The sequence below is a fragment of the Phallusia mammillata genome, chromosome 5, assembly GCF_965637545.1.
Source record: "Phallusia mammillata chromosome 5, kaPhaMamm4.hap1.1, whole genome shotgun sequence".
Taxonomy (NCBI): domain Eukaryota; kingdom Metazoa; phylum Chordata; class Ascidiacea; order Phlebobranchia; family Ascidiidae; genus Phallusia; species Phallusia mammillata.
In genome coordinates this window covers 9,339,561-9,363,046 of record NC_137256.1, presented here as the reverse complement: position 1 = coordinate 9,363,046, position 23,486 = coordinate 9,339,561, and the positions used below count along the sequence as shown (strand labels likewise).

Below are 23,486 nucleotides of genomic sequence, written 5' to 3'. Positions count from 1 at the left end.
GTACAACTACTGTGACGCACTTGAGTGCTTTAGGGGGTGCGCAGGTGTCGATTGTGTGTATTAGGATCAAGCACCAGTGGGTCGTTAAATGTTGACTTACGGGTGTACGTGGAAGTAAACATGCGCCATCATGTTCAACGGCCGAAGAATTAGAGCTTAAAATTAAAAAGCGAAATTAAGGTAAGATTCGTAAAAGCTTCACGTTGTAAATGTAAACCAATTACAAAGTCTGCGGCTTAGGTTTGCAGTTAGAACTTTATTATTCGTTGTCACTTGAAAAGGATAAATAATTGTCCTATTGGTAGCTATCGTTAGGTTTTCAACTTTAAAGGCTGAAACACAGTTGTAAAATTTGGGGCATTAATTACGTTTGTTGGAATAAACAGATTACTTTTTATTTAACAAAAACATTTAATTTTTAAAAGTTGTGATGCACTTATTTACTTATTTAACCACAAAACATATGTTTAAATATGTGCTTTAAACTGCCAATTTTACAAGCATGGTTTGATGGGTAATTTTTTTTTAAAATCTGTACAAAAAACTGCTGCATGCGAACTGCCATCTTTTTTACTTTATTTTCTATTTGTACTCATTTTTTTACTGTGAATTGAAAAATGTTTTGTTTACCAGACACGGGTAGTAAAAGATGGATGAAACTTCTCTGGAAGACGGTGATAGCATGTCTTACAGAGTAAAAGAAGACCTGCTCACTGAAAATCTTCTGAATGAAAATCGACGAAGAAAAGCAAAAGTTTTAAGATTACAGCAGGTGTGTGCGCTTTGCGTTACTGCTTGAAGGATGTTTTTTATTACTCTATGCAAGGTAGTCTGTTATACAGAGTGGCTTACATTCAAATTAGTGCCATTTGGAAAACAATAGGGTTTCACTTCTTATCATTTTGCATTTGGCGTATTATTTTTGTAGTCAAACAAACCTAAGTTTTGTAATAAAAATTGTTCATTACCAGTCAAGGCATATGTGCTAATGGCATCTTGGTCTCCCTCTAAATGGTTTGGCGTCAAAGTTTACTCCATGTTGCACAGTTGCACCCTGTTCGTATATTTTTGACACCTGCAAAAATTAATGCAGTGCATAAAATAAATCCAAGTAGAGACTGTGATCTCATGGTGCTTCTGTGATACCCCTGCACATAGGGAGCTTGTGTGTATGGCCGGACACATAAAAATCTGTACCCAACTGGTGTGTGGTTGGACCAGAGTTGTTAACGGGCCTGGAATTGGAGCCCGGACCCATATTGTTTTTGCATAGCCCGTTTAGGCCTGAAGGTTTCATTTATAGGCCTGTATATCAGGAAAGACCAAGAGAAAAAACTAAATAGACAATAGTAAACATTTGGTCTTAAACAAGGCATTTTAGGGCTGTTTGATATTAGATCAGGTCCAGTAGCTGGTTGCTTTTTTTAAGAAACTTAAGCCCGACCCGGCCAGACTTACAAATCTGGGTTGTACATCCAATTTTTCTCACTGTACTTTTTGGTGCAGTCAGCAAGTTTGTATGCCTAAAGCACTGGAACATGTGATACTTATGTAAAACACCAATTCTAAACATATGTTCTTCATTATGTAATTAAACTTTGTTTTGTCAGCTGAAGAACTATCAGAGCCAACTTACAGACAGCACGTTACCAATGAGACAAAAACCTGATGAACTAAGAAAAGTAAAATTTAGTCCGACCAGTTTAATTCAAGATGCTATTAAGGAAGGAAACAAATATGAAGGTGGTGTTTTACTTACAAATTTGCTTGGATAAAATATGTCCCAAATTAAAACAATCTTTTTCACAATTGTTTTGGGTAAAAATCTTTATGCTATCCTGTATTTGCACTTAATGACATTGTCCAAAATTTCATGCTAAACTTTTTATTGAAAATGTTGTAGTGTATAGTAAACATGATGTATCTATTTGTCATAAAGTGTTGGATCTCCTTTCCAATGGTGTGTCTGTCAACTTTAACGATACCCAGAGCGGCGGAATGACACTTCTTCATCAGGCCTGTGTGTATGACGACTACATCATAGCCCAGTCCCTAATAAAGCAAGGTAAGCAAACTTGAGTGTGGTTCAAAGTCATAAACCATGAGTGCAATTTACGACCATCTTTTATTACAACTCTGTCCTCAGGTGCCTCGGTCAACACATTTGACGATTATCGGTGCACACCTTTGCACATATGTTGTTTATGGAACTCTATGAAGTGTGCTCAGCTACTGTTGTCTGTAAGTTTCATGAATGTTGCTTTTTTCTGGCCAGTCAATGAACTTTTTTCTTTTTTGATAGAGCGATGCTATGACTAATGCTTTGGATGTGGACAGTAATTTTGCCATCGATCTTGCACCTGAAGATAGTCACATGAAAGCTATGATAAAAAAACATATGCAGCAAAAGCTTAAAGTTGATGAAAGTGGGTTTAACAGATATTTCACATTTTTTTGCACCTTTTAACTGAGAATTAGGAGGAAAAAAATCTGACATTAAAAAAGCGTATACTGATGTCACTTTCAAAATACTATGGTTTTGGTATAAACTGACTTGATTTATTATTAAACATAATAAAATTGTAGCAACACAATTGCCATTGACCATCACTAAACAAAATAAGTTTTACACAAAATAGGGAAAATGATGCATGTAGACATTATAAAAAACTTTTAGTTTTCGTCTAAGAGCAAACTGTACATTACCCCATTTTTCCCCTAATTAAATTTATGAGTTCAATTTATATTTTACAGTATTGATAAGATTCTATTTTGTAGGCCAACTTAACAGTTTAAGAAACAAGACACAAAAAATGATGCTACATGACATCAGAAATCTTTTAGAACAGGGCTTGTCTGTTGATAACCCAGGACCTACAGGTATTACGCTGGTAAGTTTAAAGGTAATGCCTGCAATAAAAAGGTGGTGATTTAACCCATTTGTTTTCGTAGCTACATATAGCGGTTACCAATGGGTATTTATCTGCTGCGCGGATGCTGCTTGAAAACAGCGCCAATGTGAATGTGGCAGACACACATCTATGGACCCCTTTGCACTGTGCTGCTAAATATAAACAGGTTGGTATATCTACATTACAAATGATTATATCTTATAAGCAATAGACCTCACTGAGTCCCAAGTTTTTTAAGGCTGTTACCTTTCCACAATATTCGAATTTTTTACTCCTGACCACTTATAATTTATCACCTGTAATAAAGCCACTAGTCCTAACAAGTCTAGATCACAAATGATTTGTTTGAGAACATTCTGTATTATAAAAATGATGTACAGACCTAAGTAGTAGATTAAAGTCCATCTTTAATCCTAAATTTTTGAATCAATTTCTTAGAAAAAAATTATCAAATTTGTTTGTTTTCTTTCACATTTTCTTTTACTTAACTTAACAGATACAGCAACAATTTAAAAGGGGCAAAACCCACTTTGAAAGCTTGTGCTGTACATTTTCAGGCCAAAATGGTAAAACTACTTCTGTCACATTATGCCAATCCTCACGCTCGTTCAATCAGCAACCTCACTCCAAAAGACCTGACCCAAGATCAGGAAATTGTGAAGATGTTGTCCAATGCAGAAGACACCTTTCTTGGTAACATATTAACTACAATTTAAAGGGATTTCTAAACAGTCATTTTCAAAAAAATATTTTGTTAGATCTTGATAACCAGAAAACTCCTTCAAAACCAAAACGCTTTTCTGCAAGTCTTTTGGATCAGAATGATGGAGAGGAAATTTTCCGAGTGCAATCTAGACTAATGTAAGTGTCATGTTTTTCGCCAGTTTCACTTAATTAATTTTACTTTGTTAATCTGCTGGCAATTGTGGTTGCTCGCTTCATCAATTTGCCAAACTTTTATTATGGTTTTGAAGTTATGTATGCAATGAAGCAAAATAAAATATATACACATATCGATTTAATTGTAATTTTCTGTATTGAGTCACTTATTTACAACCTTACAAATAGTCTTTGCATATAATAAGTTTTGCACAAACTTTTTCATATTTCTTGGCCTGCACAGCTTGAAATTAGCATCTTTGTTTCAAAACATGCTCAAGTAATGGTTTATGGTATAAGGCAGCCACCTTATAATGATAAATTTTAAATGTTACAAAAGCCAATTAAAGCGAGCACATAAAGCGCTGGTTTACTGGTTTACCTTCCAGTTATAAGCTGCAAGGTGGCTTGATGTTTTTTACTAGAGGATGTCAAGGCCAAATTTAATGTTCTTTTTTTCACAGTCAGTTTTATCAAGTGTCACTATCCAGTTGATTTTTGACAAATTCTTCCTGGTACCTTAAACTCGATATATACACAAAACATACTTTATGCCATTCCTTTCCATATGTGGTGCATTAAAAGTTTTAAGCATTATCTCTCTTTCCAGATGTGCTTCATCAATGAGCAAAAGAGACTTAACCAGTGAACTTCAGTTACTCAAAACATCAATACCTCAGCTGGCACGAGATATACAGAATGAGAAGCAACCTACCTTTAACACTAGCATAAGGTAAAATTGTACTATAATTAGTTAGTTTTGTGCCTTTGTAATGTGGTAATGCTGTAACTAATCAACATCAGTTAATAATGTGATTTGCGTATGTTTTGCAGTGGACAACCTATTACTCAAAATCAAGGATTTATGTTTTCGGCACCGCCACCCTTACCACCTAGAGATGATGGGTCTCCGGCACCTCAAACTTCAAGACCTTTGCCAGTGAAGCCAATATTTTACCAAGTAATACATAAACTACCAACAATTAATACTAATTTACTAACTTGTAAAATGCTGTAGGCATGTATTACAAGCAATGGGTCGGTGGCTATGTGATTTTGCCTTTATTTTCTTGGTGTTCTGTTTCAACTAAACTAATCCGTTAGACAGCACATGCCCAACTTCGCAAACTTTTTATCTTGAATCTAATTGCCATTTGTGAGGTGTGTAGATCAGTATTAAAGCATAACATGAAAATGAAATATTACAGTGATGTGTAGATTGACTTTTTCCTAAAATAATCTTTTTTTCTAAACTCGTACTTTTCTATGAAGTAAATCATGCGAAAAAAATATCCCCATTCAAAAAAATGTCTTTCTTAACATAGTGCTAGCAATATTAAAACCAGTCTTGAAAAACACACAAAAATATTTTTTTGCAAATCATTCTTATTTTTGCATGCCAAGCATTGCACCATTTTTTTTCCACCCTTTTGTTGTTATTTTTTGGTTTCTTCTCATTTCTTACTTTTGTTTATTTTTGTTTGTTATTAAGAGTACTAATCTGCATGACGAAAGGTTGCACAAGGCTGTGGTAACAATTCAACGAGGTAACATTTCTGTGTTTCTATCTTTATGTTTTATTATTTGTTTCTGACGTAGAATGTTGTGCACATTAACAATGCTCTGCTGAATAACTTTTCAGTTTTGAATATGACCTTAAGGCATTGCTTCTCAGCCTTTTTGGATGTCCTATATTTGCCCCATTATGACAATAAGCAAAGTAAATGAAATTAGGTACAGAGCGGTCCAGTTAATGGCATATCAAATTTATCAAGCTTTTTTATGCAATCATTCACAATATGTGATATTCAAGACGACTCACTTAACAAATGGCCATTGTTGTGATCAGCAAATCTTCGGAAAAATATGAAATATGAGATTAACTGGATTTGTCTGTATTGCTATAAAAATCATGGACACAAAAACCTTTTACAAGTTAATTTCATTGTGTAAACTTAAAGCTGAGAAACAATGCAAAAAGCAGTAGTTTATCATTTAATTAACATGTCTGTATTTATGACTGGTGAACATTTCAGATTGTTCAAAATTATGATTACAATTTTTGTTTACACTTTCAGCTTTTAGAAAGTACCAGCGTCGTCCAGAGATCATGCTCTCTCGAATGCTTCGCAATATAGATGATTGTGGAAATGGATTTTATGATCAGGTATGTTCAAGTCAGTGTTTCAAATGTTTTTAAAAGGAATATAGATTTTTCCTACAGAATATGTTTCTGAAAGGAATATAGATATTTCCTATTCCTGAAGAATATATATATATATTGTTGTAGATTATCTCTAAACTATTAAGGCAATTCAAAAAAATGCATGCAACTTAATTTTTAGGGCAGTAAAAAAACTGATCGTGAGAAAACACTTCACAATAAATTGAAATTGCACTGTGTATTTTAAAACACACCCCATCCATTTTGACCATCTTGAGTCAAGACATTTATGGGCATCACTACATTACATTGGAATCTGATAAGTTGACCAAAAAAAGTCACCAATAAAAAATATGGAATGAAAAAACGAATTTTAAGCCAACAACAAAATTACAATAATAATAAAAAAATGATGAGAAAAAAATTAATAAAAAAAATGTTAACGGACTTAGATACAATAGACTCAATATGAACATAAGGCATTCAGGCGTTGCCAGTCCGACGAATGTAAAAATTAAACAAACAACAACACCATACGCCCGGCGTATATTAATTAAAATTACACGTGCGCTTGTGTGCAATTGAGTACGATGGTTGCGTACAACTTTACAACTGAAAGTTTAGACATATCCAAAATAACCTTTTCACCTATTTTTCAGATTTGTATTTTTGCTAAACTGTTGGCATCGTCTTAATCTTGTTCTAACGGATTTGGCAAAAAATATAAATGCAGTTGTGGGATTCACATTTTTTGTCAGCCGGCTCTATCACAAAAGTCATATATTTTCAGCTGGTTCAGTTACAAAAAGTCCATTGACAGTAACAAGTAATGCTAACCGATTCGCTGATCTCATAAAATTTCGTGAGACGGTTATATAGAACCGGTGCGAACCGGCTGAATCCCACCACTGTATAAATGTCATAAAATGTTTTTTTTGTGGCTTGTTTAGTTTGTCCCAAATATATTATTAGCCTCAAATCATACTATTTATTTATTGCATTTACATTAAAACATAAAATTATTCGAAGGTGGTTCTACAAAACGCCGACGACATAGCAAAAGAGAGTGACCGTCAGAGGGCGATAAAGGTCCAGCAGCGCAATAGTTGGAGTGCCGATGCACCAAAAGCAACGCAAGGCTTTATGAAGCAGGATAGACCCTTGTCAACTGGCCATTTGGTAAGTTAACTATCCGTGAAAAAAGACTTATACTGCGCACCAATAAATTTAAATGCCACTATATCTATTTTGTAGCAGATATAATTTATATTGTAAACGAACTTCGAAAATGGTTTTAACAAGGCGAAATAGTCGGTATTGAAGTCGCCCTAATGCCAGTGCACAAAGTTCAATTTTCTCACGGAAATTGCCTAGGTCTTTTTAGGTCTTGGCGGTTAAAGGTAGAGAAAGATCGTTTCAATACGTTATCGTGTGCAAAAATAGGGATTTTCGAAACTGGATCCGTGAACTTAGAATGTGAAATGAATAGAATTGTTCAGTCTGTCGCTTGTACATTTTGGTTGCTTTAGATTTTAGAATAAGTTTGAGTTAAAATTGTTTTGGCTCTTAACTGCTTCTGACTGTAAGTAAACAAAGAAACGACCTTTATTGTTATGAATTGATTCGTTTGGGGAAAAAGGAGACCACCAGGTCACTTGTGTATATGTGGTAAATACCTTATATAGCAGAAATATGTATTTATGATAGGGTTTCTTCACCAGGGGTAAGTGTTCTCCCTGAGGGTACAGAGCACTAATGTTGTGGTACTAGATACAGTTTAAAAATTAAGGTTATGTAGATCTGTTTGTATAAAAGTAAAGTTTCAGTTGTGGTAAATATTTTGTATTTAATAATGTTTTCACACCTTTGCCACTAAAAGTCTAAAAAGGCAGTTAGCTTTACTTAACAATTACTACAACTTTAGATACTTCTACCAAGTCATTGTAGACAAAGGTTGCCTTACAAAAGCTCAAAGGTTATAAATGCCAAAGGTTGTGTCAAGTTTCCAATCTTGCACCGCTAAATAGGACATGGGTCTGATCTCCCACATCCCCCCTTTACACCCCTAGTCATAATGACGTCACACTCAGACATGACGTCATAATTCGCCCAAGTCTCCGGTGATTCACAGTCAAAAGCGTCGCCGCCGCCGTGCGAATTACAGAACGTCGGTGAGAAAATTCCGACTGTTACGTCATACAGGCGCTGACGTCATCGCGATTTTACAACCTCGACGAACCTATATGCCGCCGTAGCCCTGTAATCTGCCAGCAACGTCCTCCCTTGGTGTTCGGCTTAGTAGATTGAATAGCAGGAGAAAAAGGGAATTGCGTTAGCCTCAGTGCGGCGGCGTTTCGTGGTGATGATTGCGGTCAGACAGTTTGAGATAGAGCGGGCTTTCGCCGGTTTGTAGGCTGTGATCAGATAATTTCTGACGCCAGATTCGACTAATGATTGGTTTGTTGTAAGTAATGAGGCAAGCAAAGACTGATCAGTAATTTTTGTTGTTCTGGCAAACTGGAGGTAAAACTAACAATTTCGTCAAAATTTATACATAACTTAATACTGATTGCTGAAATTTTTTTGAAGTTAGAGTTTAATTTTAAGAAATTATAAAGTTAAATGCGTTTAGTATTCTGAAGCTTGGTGCTGTTTTCAGTAGGCTTTATACAGCGCATATAGAATTAACCTTAGATGACTTCCTTTTGAAGTTCGGTTATTTTTTCCCGTGTGACAAAATTTCAGTTCCCAATTCCCAATTTGTAAGTGGCGCCGAGGTTTTTGAATTTAGCAGATGTTACCACACACTTTAGAAATCGTTCTCTTGTACAAATACAATACTGATGTGCTTTTCATTTTGTGAAAATGTATAAATCTTGAAGTTCTTAACAGTGTTTCTGGTTTACTGCCCTGCCGATTTCGCTAGTTAAAGTTTACAAAGGGTAAAGCTGAGAGTTCGTTTGTGAGAAGACAAGACAAGAAAAATATATGCTGTAGAACTTTGTGTGTGTTTTGTTAGAACTTAGTACTGTATTTATTACATATAGCCGAAGGCAGGACAGATATAGTAGATATTAACTAGTACAACATTCAAATCATTCAAGATCTCTGAATGTATTGTTGTTGATTACGGTACTTCAAGTCAATGTCTAGTGTTTCTAAATTAGTAAATATAGAAAGGTTTAGGTGCTTGAATTTGAACACCAGCCCTCAGCAGTCACTAAAAGATTCTTTCGCTAGCGGTCGGGCCATCCAGGTGTCTTGTTTTCTTCAGTTTTAGTTGATAAAGGTACCCACTTTTGCCTAAAAAACTGAAATTTGAGCTGAGAGATTTTCTCTGCAGGCGGAAAGACCCCCTTGGTGTCTTATTTTCTTCAGTTTCAATTGATTAGGTACCCATTTTTGCCTAAAATCTTGAATTTGGACACCAACCCTTCAGTATGCACTGAGAGATTCTTACTCTAGGTGTCTCATTTTCTTCAGTTACAGTTGATTCGGTAGTTAGGTACCCACTTTTGCCTAAAACCTGGAATTTGAGCACCAGCCTTAACAGTTACTAAGAGATTTCTTCTTTCGGTATATCATTCTCTTTAGTTTCAGTTGATTAACAGCAGTAGGTCTGCGAGAAAAGGTCGCTATTGTCACCTCAGTTTGTCGGTAATTAAACGGTCAAAGTCTTACGGGAGCTCTGTTTATTGCGGCGACACGTAGCCCCGTTGGAATGTGCTAAAAAGTGGTCTGAATACCCTCGTAACGTAACCTTATATCTTGTGAAGAGCGTAGCTACTCAGCAACAAAACGTATGCGTTTTGATGTAAACTTTTGGATGAAGTATTATATACAGCAAGGCTTTTGTTAACTAGAGGACATTGGTTGAGTGAATTAAAGACTACAGTGCAAGTTATGATCAGAAAAAGATCTGTTTTGATAAATTATGTTTTGTCGTCTACAATAACATGACTTTGGAAAATTGGTTAGTAATTACGTGTCAAAGTTACTACATTTTCGATTTGAAAAGTTTTATAAACTGGAAATTATTTATAGGTATTTATAGGGACGTATTATAGCAATGCTGTGAGACTATGAGCATTACCGTATTTTTGATTTGTACGTTTTAAACTATCACAATCATTTGTGCACTCGCGAATTGTGATTCTGACCAGAAAGGAGTGGGTATAAAGTTTTATTGGGTGGTCCGGACATTTTGTAGAAATCCTGATAAGTGGTTCCACTGATATCATAAACACTTTTCCTGTGTGAAGATTTAACTTATTTCTGAATGTTTAAAACATTTACTTTGTTTATAATCGCGTTTATAGTTTAAGGTGTGTGATGTTACCTAAAAGCGTAGAAGTTTGACCGCTTTTTATACAATAAAAACGAATTTGTTTTTCACTTATAAAAAGCAAATGTTTTATAGGAAGGTAGCGATTGTAGGAATTGTGAAGCCTGAAAATTTACATAGTAACGTGCATTTTTGCTTTTATTCTTCAAATAATGTTTTCAATCTTCACAAAAACAGTTATGTTTAAAGGAACAAAAAAATAAAAACCAGCTCAAAATTACTTTCTGGTAAACAACCAGCTTCACGTAATTTTTAGGGATCAGTAGTACTCAACAAAAATGCATTAAAAGTTGGAAAAAAACTCCATTGTACAGCAGTGTCCGTATCGGGTCGTTCGTGACATGCTTTCAATCACGGCTGCCTTTACTAAACGTCGCCTCAAGATAAAACGACGCCTCACTGGCTATTTTCCAGTTACAGAGTCCACTTTGTGTGGCTAACCGGAAATGAAGCAAAGGGCTGCAATATTTCGGGGTTGTTAGCTTCATCGTGCAAGGGCTTGTAATAGCGTCTTAGCCTGTACGTCGATTAATTGGAAATGGCGTTTATTTTTGATTTCTCGTGCGTTTTCAAGCCATGCAGTTGTTTCACGCCTCGAGACGCGTTAATTGCGTTTTATGGGGCCCACGTCCGTGTCGACAATTTTGGGTTGCGCCAATTTTTTTGAGACACTGAAATTTTGTCGAGTCAAATACCCAAAGCAAATTAGTAAAATTGTAGCGTCGTATGTACACAGGTCAGATTAGTACCAAAATAGCTAGGTCTGTTGGATTTGTGTAAAAAGTTGATAAATTTAGAGATTTTTATATTATAGAGCACCGATAAGTAGTGTATAACATACATGTTGAAAGTGAATTCCCAAGACAGCTTTATTCAGACAAGGGTAGTTTATTTAGGTCGTTTCAAACAGTCGTATTACAAGAAAGTGCAAAATGAAAAAACTTATTTTTCCCACGGTCGTAAAGTTTAACACTTACGATATGAATTCGTTTGTTACATGCTTAGCTGCACAAAAGCGTTTAGTAAACCCTTTTTTACTGTAAAAAGAACTGTAAAACATGGCCCTATTCATTAATTCCACGATTATTAGGACGTAAAAGGTATACATTTGTTTTACTACCGTTTAGGCATATCACTTGTCAAAAAAAACCTATAGTAAATATATATGCCAAACCTCACGTTTTTAAGCTCAATATGGACCAAACTAATCATCATGAAATAAAAAAAAGTGTAGACCCAAATGGAAGTTAACAGTGGGAAAGGTCAGGATGCAATGAGGTGTGACGACAGAGCCTCTGGAGTATTGGGAGTTCGGCTTGGCGACTTTAAGCTTTGAATTCTCGCATCGGTGATCGAGTGGTTGCTTGTGTTTGTTCAGACCTGTTATTGCGACCGTCACGTAGAAAACACAGTTGCCCCGAAAGGAATTGTTTATTTTGAACTCTCCCCTGACGCTTTTGGTTGTGCGATATTGGTCTGTATTAAATAGTGTTTTTTTTTCATTCGTGCTTAAGCATAACTTTTAGGATTAGGACATATCAAATAATTTTTTAGCGCCACATTTTGCAGGTTAAGGACGCGAATTTTTTTTTTTACATAATACATTGTACGATATTGGTCTGTCTTAAAGTTTTTTTATTCTTGTTAAGCAGTGGTTCTTAAACTATTTAGGCTAATACACACCATCAGCTGACTTTTTAGCGTAACTTTTTGCTATTTTAAGACAAAAAAAATTTTTTAAATACATTTTGCTATTTTTATGTGGTGTGTCGCTTTTGGTAAACAATGAAAACAAGAGATAGAAAATAATTATAAAAAATCTAATGTTTTAAAACCAAAAAATGATGTGTTGCAAATTTAAAAACTTGGTGAACCACCTTAAAAAAGTACAGAAGAAAAATGATATTACGGGTACAAACTAGCGCCAATAAATATAATGCCATCCATATATAGGTTACCATTTAGAGTTGCGTCTACCAACCAAATCAGCGACCTTTATTAAATCAGGCACGGAAAGTTTTCAATATAGCCCAAATATTCGACGCTCAGCCTAGTAAAAGATTTTCGTGATGTGCTTGCGTTTATCAAACTGTACAAAGCGGCAGGACCATGCGCACAGTGCACTATGTCTGTCTGTGATGAGACGATTTCGTATCTTTTGAAGTGGTTTTAGTGATTAGCGAAAGGAAATGTCAGTCTGAGTGTCTTAATTGTCAACCTATCAGCAAATTTGCTAGGAAATGACCATTTACCGTTACTACTGTTGCTCTGTGAGGCTTTAAGCTTTCAAAGTCTGCCAGCTAACTATCATTTGTGCGCCAATTATTTCCAGTTCAAGTGTATCCTTCTAATAATTATTGATTTTTAGCGAAATATTGCATCGTATTTTTGCTGATTTTCTATTGAACTAAACCTTTTTGTGTGTTTATTGTAAAAGTTTACAAAACAGTAATTTGCTAACATGAGATCTTAAAGGCGACGAAGCGTTTAATACTTTTCGCAGAAAAATGGGTGGTTTTGTCGAATGCTTAACACACCATACGTAAACCACAAATAGTTCAGTCATATATGGAGCCTGTGTTAAGTTGGGGCTAACAGCTGTTATTGCTGTAAATCTCGCGATTAAGATTTGGCATGTTGCGATTTTTGTACCTGTTTTATTTTTTGCACTTAGATTTTGAGATTTTTGTAACTGATTTTTTTAGTAAATTTATAAACGATATGTTCTTCGAATCCCTAACATGTAAACTCAACAGTTTGGCACCTTAAGACTGTTGCAACTGTTTGTTTGTCTTTTGAGATTTTTAACACATAAAGCTCTTGAAATCTTTACCATGTTAACCAAGTCCGTTTTAACATGTATGTAACTATTTTTTTGCCAATTTTAAACGATAAACTCTTGTTATGCTCACCCCAACCCATTTTTCCCACAGTTGACTTATAGATTATGAACTTTGTCTAGCAATTTGTAACCGCTGTTTGAACAGATGTCCTACGTGCAAGACTCGAGCGCTGTCTGGCTGCCACAAGCACCAGCGCAGCACCACCAAGGGCCAATGAGCCACAACTATCATCAGCAAATACCCCCGGACGTTGTACCCTATTATAGCGGGCCACAGCGATCATGGAGTACAATGCCGCACCGTGGAATACAGGGGAAACCAAATAGAAATTCTGGTTCAATTGACAGTGGCCTCTCTATGGATTCAAACCCCAAAGACTTTAGCGATACGACTGCAAATGTTAAACGAAGTCTGACTATGAAAGGTCAGTTGTTATTGCTGTTTCTTCTCTCCCATAACGCTTTCTAATGATAGACTGTTACGCTTTTTGCCCGTCTATACGATTCGCTATGTTAATTTGAACACCTAGATCGTCACATATGGAAGATGACTTACCTACGACAATTTTAGATTCCTTTGTCTAGGGATGCCTCATTTAGATTCTTAGCAGTGCGCCCAGACTGAAATAGTATTATTTCTCAAAGAAAAAATACACTAAAAATGCTCATACATCTCTATAGGGTGTGGTTATCAACATAATAAAAGTTTATCTAGACTTTTTGCAGGAGTGGTTTGGTAAAAAAAAACATACAAATAAATTCGATTTTAGAAGTTTAATTTTAAAGGCTTAAAAATTGGCAAAGAAAAATTGAAATAAATTGTATATTATCAGACTTTTAAAAAATGCTTTGTACTTTTGCCTTAAGATTTAAAGAAGTTGTATTATTTTGAACTTTTCGTAAAATTAATAGGTTTGTGTAATTATGTCAGTTCGTACCAGTTCGTATGCTTTAAACTAAACGAACTTGGATTGATATTTGGGAACAAATCGCTCTTTAACTTCCCTTTACATGTGACAATTGACGTCACAGCATAGAAATCGTGTGGCGTTATTCCAATTTTGTCGCAATTAGTGATGATGTCCAATTTGTTGTGTAATAAACCTCGTTTCTTTTAAAGAACGAAACTTAAATGCAAAATAGCTTCTACGTTCTGAATACATATTTATAAGAATATTGTACATGCAAAATATACGTCTGGAAACGTATATTTTAAGCAACCCTATTTTATGGGATATACGTTCTAATGGTTTCTGTGATTTGCTATTCTGCTTAGTTTTCTAATCTCTACGCAAAACATACGAAATCAAGGCAAAAATAGTTGCATTTAAGACTAGCTAAATAAAAATTGCTAGTTAAAAACTGCGTAAAATCATTTTCCCAAGTTTTCTAATATAGTAAAAGCATCTTTTAAACGTATGTTTCACTTAAATATTTGCTTTGTATTTTAAAGTTGGTTTTGCGGGTACACTTTCATAACCTTGGTGCTGTATGGTACAGTGAAGTAAGTTATCGTTTTGTGGTTGTACGCATTATATACGCCTCGATAACCATTGTGTTTTGGGATCAGTTTCTGTGCGATTTAGTTTTTTAAAACATTAGAATTAAACTAGTCCATTTATTGTGATAGACGAATCCAAAAAACGCCCGCTTTCAGACGAATCCAAACTAATATCAATACCACTTCGTTCATAGAGAATGTAGGTTTGTCGTTTAATAACGCGATGCTTTCTTGTTGTGACATAAAGCTATAAAACCATGTGTTGTAAGTTATTTATAATGTTTAAACCCATTTCTCTTTTGACGTCTGTCTTCGATCGTAAAATCTTGGTAGTAAAGGTTAATAAGGTCTGTTACGTGTAAGCGGGCCCGTAATTACGTAACAAACTGAATTTCTTTCAAAAAGATAAAGCCCGAATTCTGCCGAGGTTAGATTTACGAACGTAAAATTAAGACACAAGTGTGGCAAAGTGTAAGTCCGAATCAAACCCGTTATATTTAATACATAGCTTGAACCCGAATCCGAATCCGGATCCGAAAGCCCGTCCTGACTTGCAACACAAAAGTACGCGTGTAGTCATTGTTTCATGCACATCTTTTAAACATCAAATTAGGGCAGAATTCATCCCCGCGAGTGTCCTGGGTTCGAACCCCGTGAAAAATTAATAAACATGTAAAAAAAAAAACAGTTTCATACTGTATCTAAACCAGATATTATTTTGCCAGAACGCCAAAGGAAACACCAATCGGCACCTACAATCAAGGAATCAGTTCCTGTAAGGCTCAGAAAATCGTCATTGGGAGCTTTAAGGCCTTCATCCAACTATACAACATACAAGATGCCTCCTTTGACACCAACTGTAGCAACACTAATCCACCATACAACTGCTGTCACCCAAGACCAGACTGAAGTTGACCAGTCGATGGCCAAAGTAATGCAACCAGGTAGGTACTTTAATGGTCCCTGTGGTGTAATTTGTTTTGGTTCATATTTTCTTGAATAAAAGCTTGAATATGGTCTCGCTGAATGGATATTAAGTTAAAAACTACCCAATATGTTTCGGAATGTTGGTGAAAACGTTTTACAATTCCAACCACAGTAAACCTCTGTTAATCCAGGCCCGTTTGGACCAAAAATTTGTCCGGATTAGGCGAAGATCCGTATTGACCAATGTCGATTAGTTTAAGCCTTACCACATTACAAATCTTTTGTACCTTAAGTTTTGTCTGCATAAGGCGAAGATCCGGATTAACCGATGTCGATTAGTTTAAGCCTTACCACATTACAAGTCTTTTGTACCCCAAGTTTTGTCCGAATTAGGCGAAGATCCGGATTAATCGAGTCCGGTTTTAACCGAAGTATACTGTATAGTTAGAAGAGAAACTTTTGTTTTTTCACTTTTCTCACTTTTAACCACTGCCAAAACACGAAATACTTAAAGTAAACGCCAGGAAACTAATGTAAAAGGTGTTTTTTGGAAACGTTAAAATAATATTTGTTTTTCTATGAGCACGACACTGAACTAAATACACGTTGTCCGCTCGTTACCACGTTTTTAGATTGGGCTACTTTTAGGTCCCTATTTCGGGCTATTGTTGTCTAAATGTCCTGACCGTATAACTATAAAGGATAGGACCTTATTGTCAACATTCTGAAAAGCAGCGCTGTAGTCACGTTAAGACATACCAATTTTAAAAATAGTTGTTCTCAAAAATTCCGGCAATGATGGTTTTATAACATGAGCAACCCCCACAAAATCTTCTCTTAATCTTTACTTAGATACAGAACAAAAAATACAGAGCGTTTTCAGAGTAGCATGTACTGACCGTTTTATGTTGTGTACGTTGGTATTTTGGCGCCTGAATATTCTACGAAACACGTTGATCAGTTTATTTTTGTCTTCCTGCTGTGAGTCAGATAATAACAATCATGCCGTGATGCATCGTTGCAACTGCAAACTTCATGTGTTTGCTTGCAGAGCTGACGAAATTTTAATATTCATAACTTGATTTGTTTTTCATGCTATGTGGTGATGGTATACCAACTTTAACGGAAAAATCCCTTACTAACATTTTTTCTGAGACATCAATATGCGTTTTTGCTAGTGGAAACAACTAATGCTACAAATACTATGGCAAATGTGAGTCGCATTATCAATTAAAATAAAGAACATGCATATTTTTTTAAATTGAGAAGTTCATGTACAAAGGCAATATGGTAAAGGCCATTCTTCTATTATTTTTGTGGCATACCGCTGAGCTGAACACATATTTATAACGGAGATCAGCCCTAAAGCGTTCGTGCAGACCAGCGAACGCCGTATACTCATTTAACCAAATTCGATATTTTTTGCATGTAAAATTCCTATGTCTTGAAAAACTAAAAACATTCATTTATTTTTAAATTAGGCCAAAATCTTAGATTAAGTAAAATTGCGGCACAAATGACACCGAATCTGAAGTCAGGCCCGAATCAAGCCCGTTTTGTTGAAACCAAGCCCCAAACCGCGCCTGGCTGCTTAACAATGCAACCAACTTTAAATACCATTTCTTGTACATTTTGTGCCATGGAATATTACTTGAGTAAGCTATTACTTGACGGATTTTTTTTTTGCACGACCCCTTGCATGTATTTGTCACGATTTTTGACACCAGACAATGCGAGGAGCTGGTTTCGTGATGGTCACGTGATTTATGTTGTTTCAGTCACGATGGATGACGATTACCTTCCCGAACATGGCACTGGAACTTTTCCAAGACACCGATATCACTCGATGAAAACTCCAAGCCGTGACCACAGGTACGGGAATAACTGTAGAGATGCAGTAACTGACTGAAAAAATGAAATATAGGCCCGCCAGGAGCGCTATGTTTACTTGAAAGATGCGTTTTAACTATCACTTTTAAATTTCATCACAAACTAAATAAAATATGAGCAAAGTATATGCTGGAACATAAATTGTTTTTACTTTCGACATTTCATTTTCAGTACAGAAATCGGTACTTTGTGTTAAAAGCAGTGTTTCATACCGGAACGGAACGGAACGAAATAAATATTTTTTGGCTCAAATACCGGAACGAAATACCGAAATAAAAAATATTCAAAATACCGGAACGGAACGAAATACCGTTAAATTTTATTCCGGTATTTCGTTCTGGACATTTGACATGATACAATTGCTCAAACATTTTGCGCCGTTAGGCTATAATAAAAATTGAAGCTCCTACAATTTACATCTGTTTGACCATCATTGACAAATGTTATGTGACGTAACAACTATCGACAGTAATTATTGTGTGTTGCAACTTTCTTCCTTTTTTCGCTTTATAGTTGCAAAGACCACAAAGAAATGTTCGTTTGTTAAGACCGAAATACCGAAAAATACCGTTATAAATTTATTTCGGTCAGACCGGAACGAAATGAAAATATCGGTCCAGAACGAAATACCGAAATAAATAATTTGCTCAGAACGAATAACGTTATTTGGTTTCGTTCCGTTCCGGTATGAAACACTGGTTAAAAGCCACCCAAGTTTGTGGTAACCAGCCTTAAAAAGACAATGTAGTTGATAACTAGCGCCTTACTACATTGAAAATGCTTATGTCATCCACAGGTTTAGAAACCAGTTTTCAAAGCAATGGCTTCTTTATAACTTAATTTCCAGTGGTATCACATATTCCTTCCCGCAAACATCGTAAGCAGGGTTCCATGTTGTAAAGTGCCTCGTATCACCAATCTTACATGTTTGTGAGTTGGAATGTAAATAACAAGACACGTATAAGTTGGTGAAGCTATGACCTGGTTACCCCATGTTAAACAATATCATAAACATGATTTACCTTCCGGCGGTTTTTTCTCGTACAAGTAGTTAGTGGAAATGTGTGCTTTGAAGTTCAAAAAAGCGAAATGTCTCTGTGACCTGTGTTGTCAAGTGGCGGTTTTTCCGCCCAATTAGGCTGGTTTCCGACATCGAGTTGCGGGTTTTTATTACCGGTTGAGGGTTGCGTTTTTTAAAGAGTTTTCAATTTTTGTTTGTCATTTTACATACATTTTGATATGCATAGGTTTCAAGCAGTTAAATGAACGTAAAACTGGGGTCGTTTGGGGCTACTTTTAACAAGCATGCAGAGTGGCGTTTTTTGAAAAGTTGTCGTAGCAACACTGTAGGTACCTCATAGTACGCCAGGTCAATTTTAAGGCGTGATACCGAGTCAAGCCAATACATTACCATATTGCAATGTATGTGCTAGAAATTCTAGCCGGCGGTGTGGGATTCGAATCCACGACTGAAGTCTTACTGAGAATCGCGTTTAACCATCAACATGATTTTTGTTTGCCTATACGTAATTGGTTCAAATACTATTTGACATTTTCTGTTTGATGACTTTGTACGCCGCAAAAGTGTTTCATGCAACCCTTCAAATATTAATTGCTCAAAAGTAACTTTAAAATGATCATTGCACGCGCCCGTTGGGTCGTGAAAGTCAACATACTTCATTATCAAATGTTTCGGAAACTGTATGGGACTTTTTACGACTACTTAGGCCAGTTTTTTTTTATATCGCAAGAAGTTACAAGAAGATAGTATTCAGATTTTTTCAAGATTTCCACATTGTAACCAGTATTCCGAAATATAATTTCACATTTCACTTTTATGTATCTCTCAATTTCACAAAACACTTTAAAAGCGAAAATCGTTGTGTCTCAGTGAGTTCTCTTTTACACAGCCAGTCACTGTATTCAACAACTTTTGTATTTGTTCCCTAGATACGGTTCTATGTTATCTGATAGAAGCCGAATTCTTCGTGACAACCGCTTGACAATTAGAAATACCGACCAGACGTCCCCAAGTCCCAACAGGCAAGTCTATAGTTAAATCACTAACTTAATTCTCAAACCACTGGCGTTACATAAGCGTTGACGCAAATTTATACATCACTAAATCTCCAGCGTATCAAATTCCAACTAACCAGCATGAAAGGAACTACACTTAAATATTTACCATACATTTGCCTTATAGACACCGAAGATGCCACATAGGCGAAATATGTTTATCTTGAATTCATAAGAATGAATGACTTAATGTTTTAATAAATTTAAAATAATAAGCATAAGGTTCATTGTAGTCTTCATTCACCAAGCAACGAGTTGGAAGATTCTAGTTTAAGTAGACGGTATTGTATTTAAACTATTGCTGCCAGGCATAATATCAAGTTTATAGAGCTCCTCTGGCTAATGTATTTTTATTCCGACGTTTCGACGTCCTATACAGGTCGCCTTCATCAGGGTAAATAACACTGAATGCGAGTAGTACAGGGCAAAACATACATTTGCCAGTTGAGCTCTATAAACTTGAAAAACTGTATTGTATTTGCCTTATATGCGAATTTTGCAGTAGTTTAGAATGCTAATTTAACGGAACCCACAGGGAATTGCTTCCTTGTAACTGTGTGTTCGTGTTCCATGCGCCTTTTATTAGTTATAACATTCTCCACTTGAAATTCAATCTTTTCCCACGCAATGTGTGCATGTTTTGGCTGGTAATGTAAATGAGTGCATGTTTTGGCTGGTAATGTAAAAATGCCTGCAAAGAAATCAGTCGGTGTCAAATAGCCTATTGGTTTTTTTATATGAAAGCATTAATATGAATGCATTATGTTTTCTTAGGTTGAAAAAATTTCTACATTGCTACAACTAAGTCGATAATAGTGTTTTCATGGTTTTAGCTAATTAACATATTTAGTAAATAGAAACGTAAGGCGTGCATAGAAATGCGGTAAAAATGCAAAACCTTTTCCTTTTTTAATATTTTTTTTCAATATTATTTTGCTTTTACTATTTTTCGCTACACGTTTAAGTAAGACTTGTTGTCTTTTGTTTTAGAACTGGCAATTGTTAAATTAAAATCTTTAGATGGTGACATACATCACGCTTGTGCCATAAAAGTCCAGGAATTATTTTGTTAATATGTATGTATTGCCTTGTCGTCATCATTAGTTTCTGTAAACTTCAATCAATAGGCATGGACTTACTATAGTATTTATCTACCAAGCAACAAGCTGGGCTATTCGGGTTATAAAAAAACGGTTATGTCATAAAAAGCCACAAAATATCGAAACAGTCACAATTCTTTGCACCCGCTTCTCATATAACCCACAAATTCGTTCGTAGTTTGGCAAAACCTTATAATCTTACAGCGCTACCGGGTTGACACCGTTAACAGTTTTAAAAAAATATTTCCAAATTACACTTCCAGGCACAGTTGGGATTGCTCGAACCGTGGTAACCACGACGACCCACTGCCCCCGCCACCAGTTCATCCTATAGTCTCTCCACCGGCAGCTTACGAAAACAAACGCTTCAGTGACGAGATGACGACCTCGTTTACCAACTCTGGATCTTTTGACCATCGCTCCTATGTTGACGTCACACTTCCGCGGCGCAAATCAGGTCACGCACCACCGCCTCCACCACCACGTGACCCGAGAACCCGGCTTAGTGAATCTTCAGGCAATCTGCCACAACAGTATAGTGAAGGAGTTGGCCGTAAGGGCTCCTTTGGGATGTTAGACACGACCGCTGGTTTAGGGAGACCGCCACAGCCCGCATACGAAAGTCAAACGCTTCCGTTTCCTCGGCGAAACAGACAGAGTGTGGATTCAGACAACGACGAACTGCCCATAATCCCGCCGCCTTTGCCGCTTTACACGCCGCAGGTAGTCATTAACAAGCGGCTCAGCCAAGTAGCTAGCGACCAGGCCTTCCCACCGCCTCCTGAGGAGCTGTTAACAGACGCTAATGGCGCTTTAGAGATGGAACCCAATAACGAGCAAGGCGAAGACAGTTTCTCTTTTCCACCGCCACCCCCTTCGCTGTAATTGATGAGATGCTGTCAAAACTGAAATCTTAATGTGCAATCATGTTTTGTCTGTTCGCAAGTGTTGCGCAGGATCATTTAATCAGCGCTCGCAATTTCCTTCTTTTCCTTGCTTCCTATCCGTTGTAAATTTTACCTGCCATTTTACCTTGTTTGCATTCACACTTGAAGACGGTTCGCGAACGAGCTTTGTGCAGTCAAGTGCACTTAACAACCGTAAAAAAAGCCAAAGGCCGATGACTCATAAAGTCCGTGAAGGTTTTTCGTGATTCTGTTTCACGAAATACAATGGTATGATGTAACTTCATTTTGTTTTCATTATTTTATGATATCCATTTGGTTCGCGAATTGTTACGCTAAAAAAAGATTAAATCCTAAAAAAGGTTAAGAATATTTTGTCCCAATTTGCATTAAACAATACAAACATTTGGTATCACATATGTAAACGGGCCTGAAAATGCCAAAACCCGAAAGTACAAGCCCGCGATTTTGTGAAAAAAAATCTAATTAGACCCAAAAGTTTAGATCCACCAATGTAAAGCTAGAACACATGTGTGGCCGATTGTGCAATCAGGCCCGAATCAGCCCGTTTTTCTTAAAACTGAAGACCGAACCAGACTTCCAACTTTGGTTATAGTATAGTCCATTGATAGCTTTGTGGGCTATTTCACAGGCCATTGCACGAAGCTCGTTCAGCAACCCGCCTAAAGTGTGTATGCAATCAAGGGAATTTAGGTCTTCATTCGAAAGCACTAGCTGGCTGGATGCTTGGGCATATGTTTTTCGCATTGTCATTTTCTTCAAATCACTTTCCAAGTGTTTACCTTCGTTTTCGCAGAGCGATACAATCACCTAAACGTATTTTACCCTTCCTTGACATAATAAGCCTTCGATGTAGCGTTACCATTTCGCGCCTTCACGCCCAGCAAATGTGCCTTTCAGTTTTATTCTGTACATAGCCCATGTTCCAGTAGATTACCACCATGACCTAATCCAAAGGCTTGTCATTTTTGCTGGTTTGAACCACATTTTAAGACGTTTCAAGCAATCTAGATAGAATAACGATTGTTGCCGTAAACTTAACTAGCTTTGTACGGTAGATCTAATAAGCCAAAAAATAGGTTTTATATCTACTTACACTAGAGTAAATAAATCATACAATTTCGGTAATTATTTTGTGCCTTATTGTTATATTTGCGATCTATTCGTTACCAAATTATGTCGATTTTTGACAGCACTTTAAAAAATGTTGCTTGATTTTAACAATTGCCTGATTTTCCGAATACGCTTATTTTGGCTTAAGCATTTTCATGTGTCACGAAATCCGTGCAAGCTGCACGTTGTCGACTGTGACGCAATCGTTTATGACGTCACAGTGACGAGGGAAAGTAAATTATGATGAGTCACGTTTTCACCGAAAAAAAAACTTTTTTTGACACCTTTTTCGGCACTATTTTTCCGCATTAAAATTGTTCTAACGTTTATTATCAAGATTTTCGCATCATTTTAAAGTGTTTTCTGGCAATGACGCTGTCACATTATTACAGCTTCAGTGTATTTCGGCCATAAGGGCTGAATTTTGGAACGTGACATGTTGATAGTGGATTCGTATTTATAAAATCTTGTTTTGATATTTAAATTTCACCTGACATGACAGTAATAAACTCTGCTAACATTTTTCCCCGAAGCCATGAAAGGTCGCTTTTGCACTTTGCGTTTTCACCTTTTGCAAGCGCCGTGTGTAGCAGCATCCCTATTATGCCACCGACTCTCATTTTCACGCTTCGCCGGAAATCGACGCATTATTTCCCGCCGGGGACACAAGTTGAGACAAGGTCGAGAAATAAAAGAAATCAAATTTGTTCGCATTCGCAAATCCTGGTAAACTCTGTGCTAGGTAGTAAAGGCCAGGGAAGCTTTATTGCTGCTGGAACAAGCCTATCTCCCTCGGGGCAGAAGTTTTGGT

At 36.4% G+C, this 23,486-nt stretch overlaps 1 protein-coding gene across 1 annotated transcript; it reads left to right on the top strand.

Moving 5' to 3' along the window:
• Window positions 1-8: 8 nt before the first annotated feature.
• LOC145230424 (uncharacterized) lies at window positions 9-23,382 on the top strand. The gene is made up of 20 exons (XM_080095849.1): window positions 9-180; window positions 634-772; window positions 1,611-1,743; window positions 1,940-2,065; window positions 2,147-2,241; window positions 2,303-2,426; window positions 2,779-2,891; window positions 2,953-3,078; window positions 3,470-3,605; window positions 3,671-3,773; window positions 4,402-4,524; window positions 4,626-4,752; window positions 5,284-5,338; window positions 5,870-5,958; window positions 6,985-7,134; window positions 13,288-13,567; window positions 15,369-15,587; window positions 17,349-17,442; window positions 19,411-19,503; window positions 20,900-23,382. Exons 2-20 carry the CDS (start codon window positions 650-652, stop codon window positions 21,519-21,521), a joined length of 2,931 nt encoding a protein of 976 aa, XP_079951975.1. The 5' UTR covers window positions 9-180; window positions 634-649; the 3' UTR covers window positions 21,522-23,382.
• Window positions 23,383-23,486: the final 104 nt, after the last annotated feature.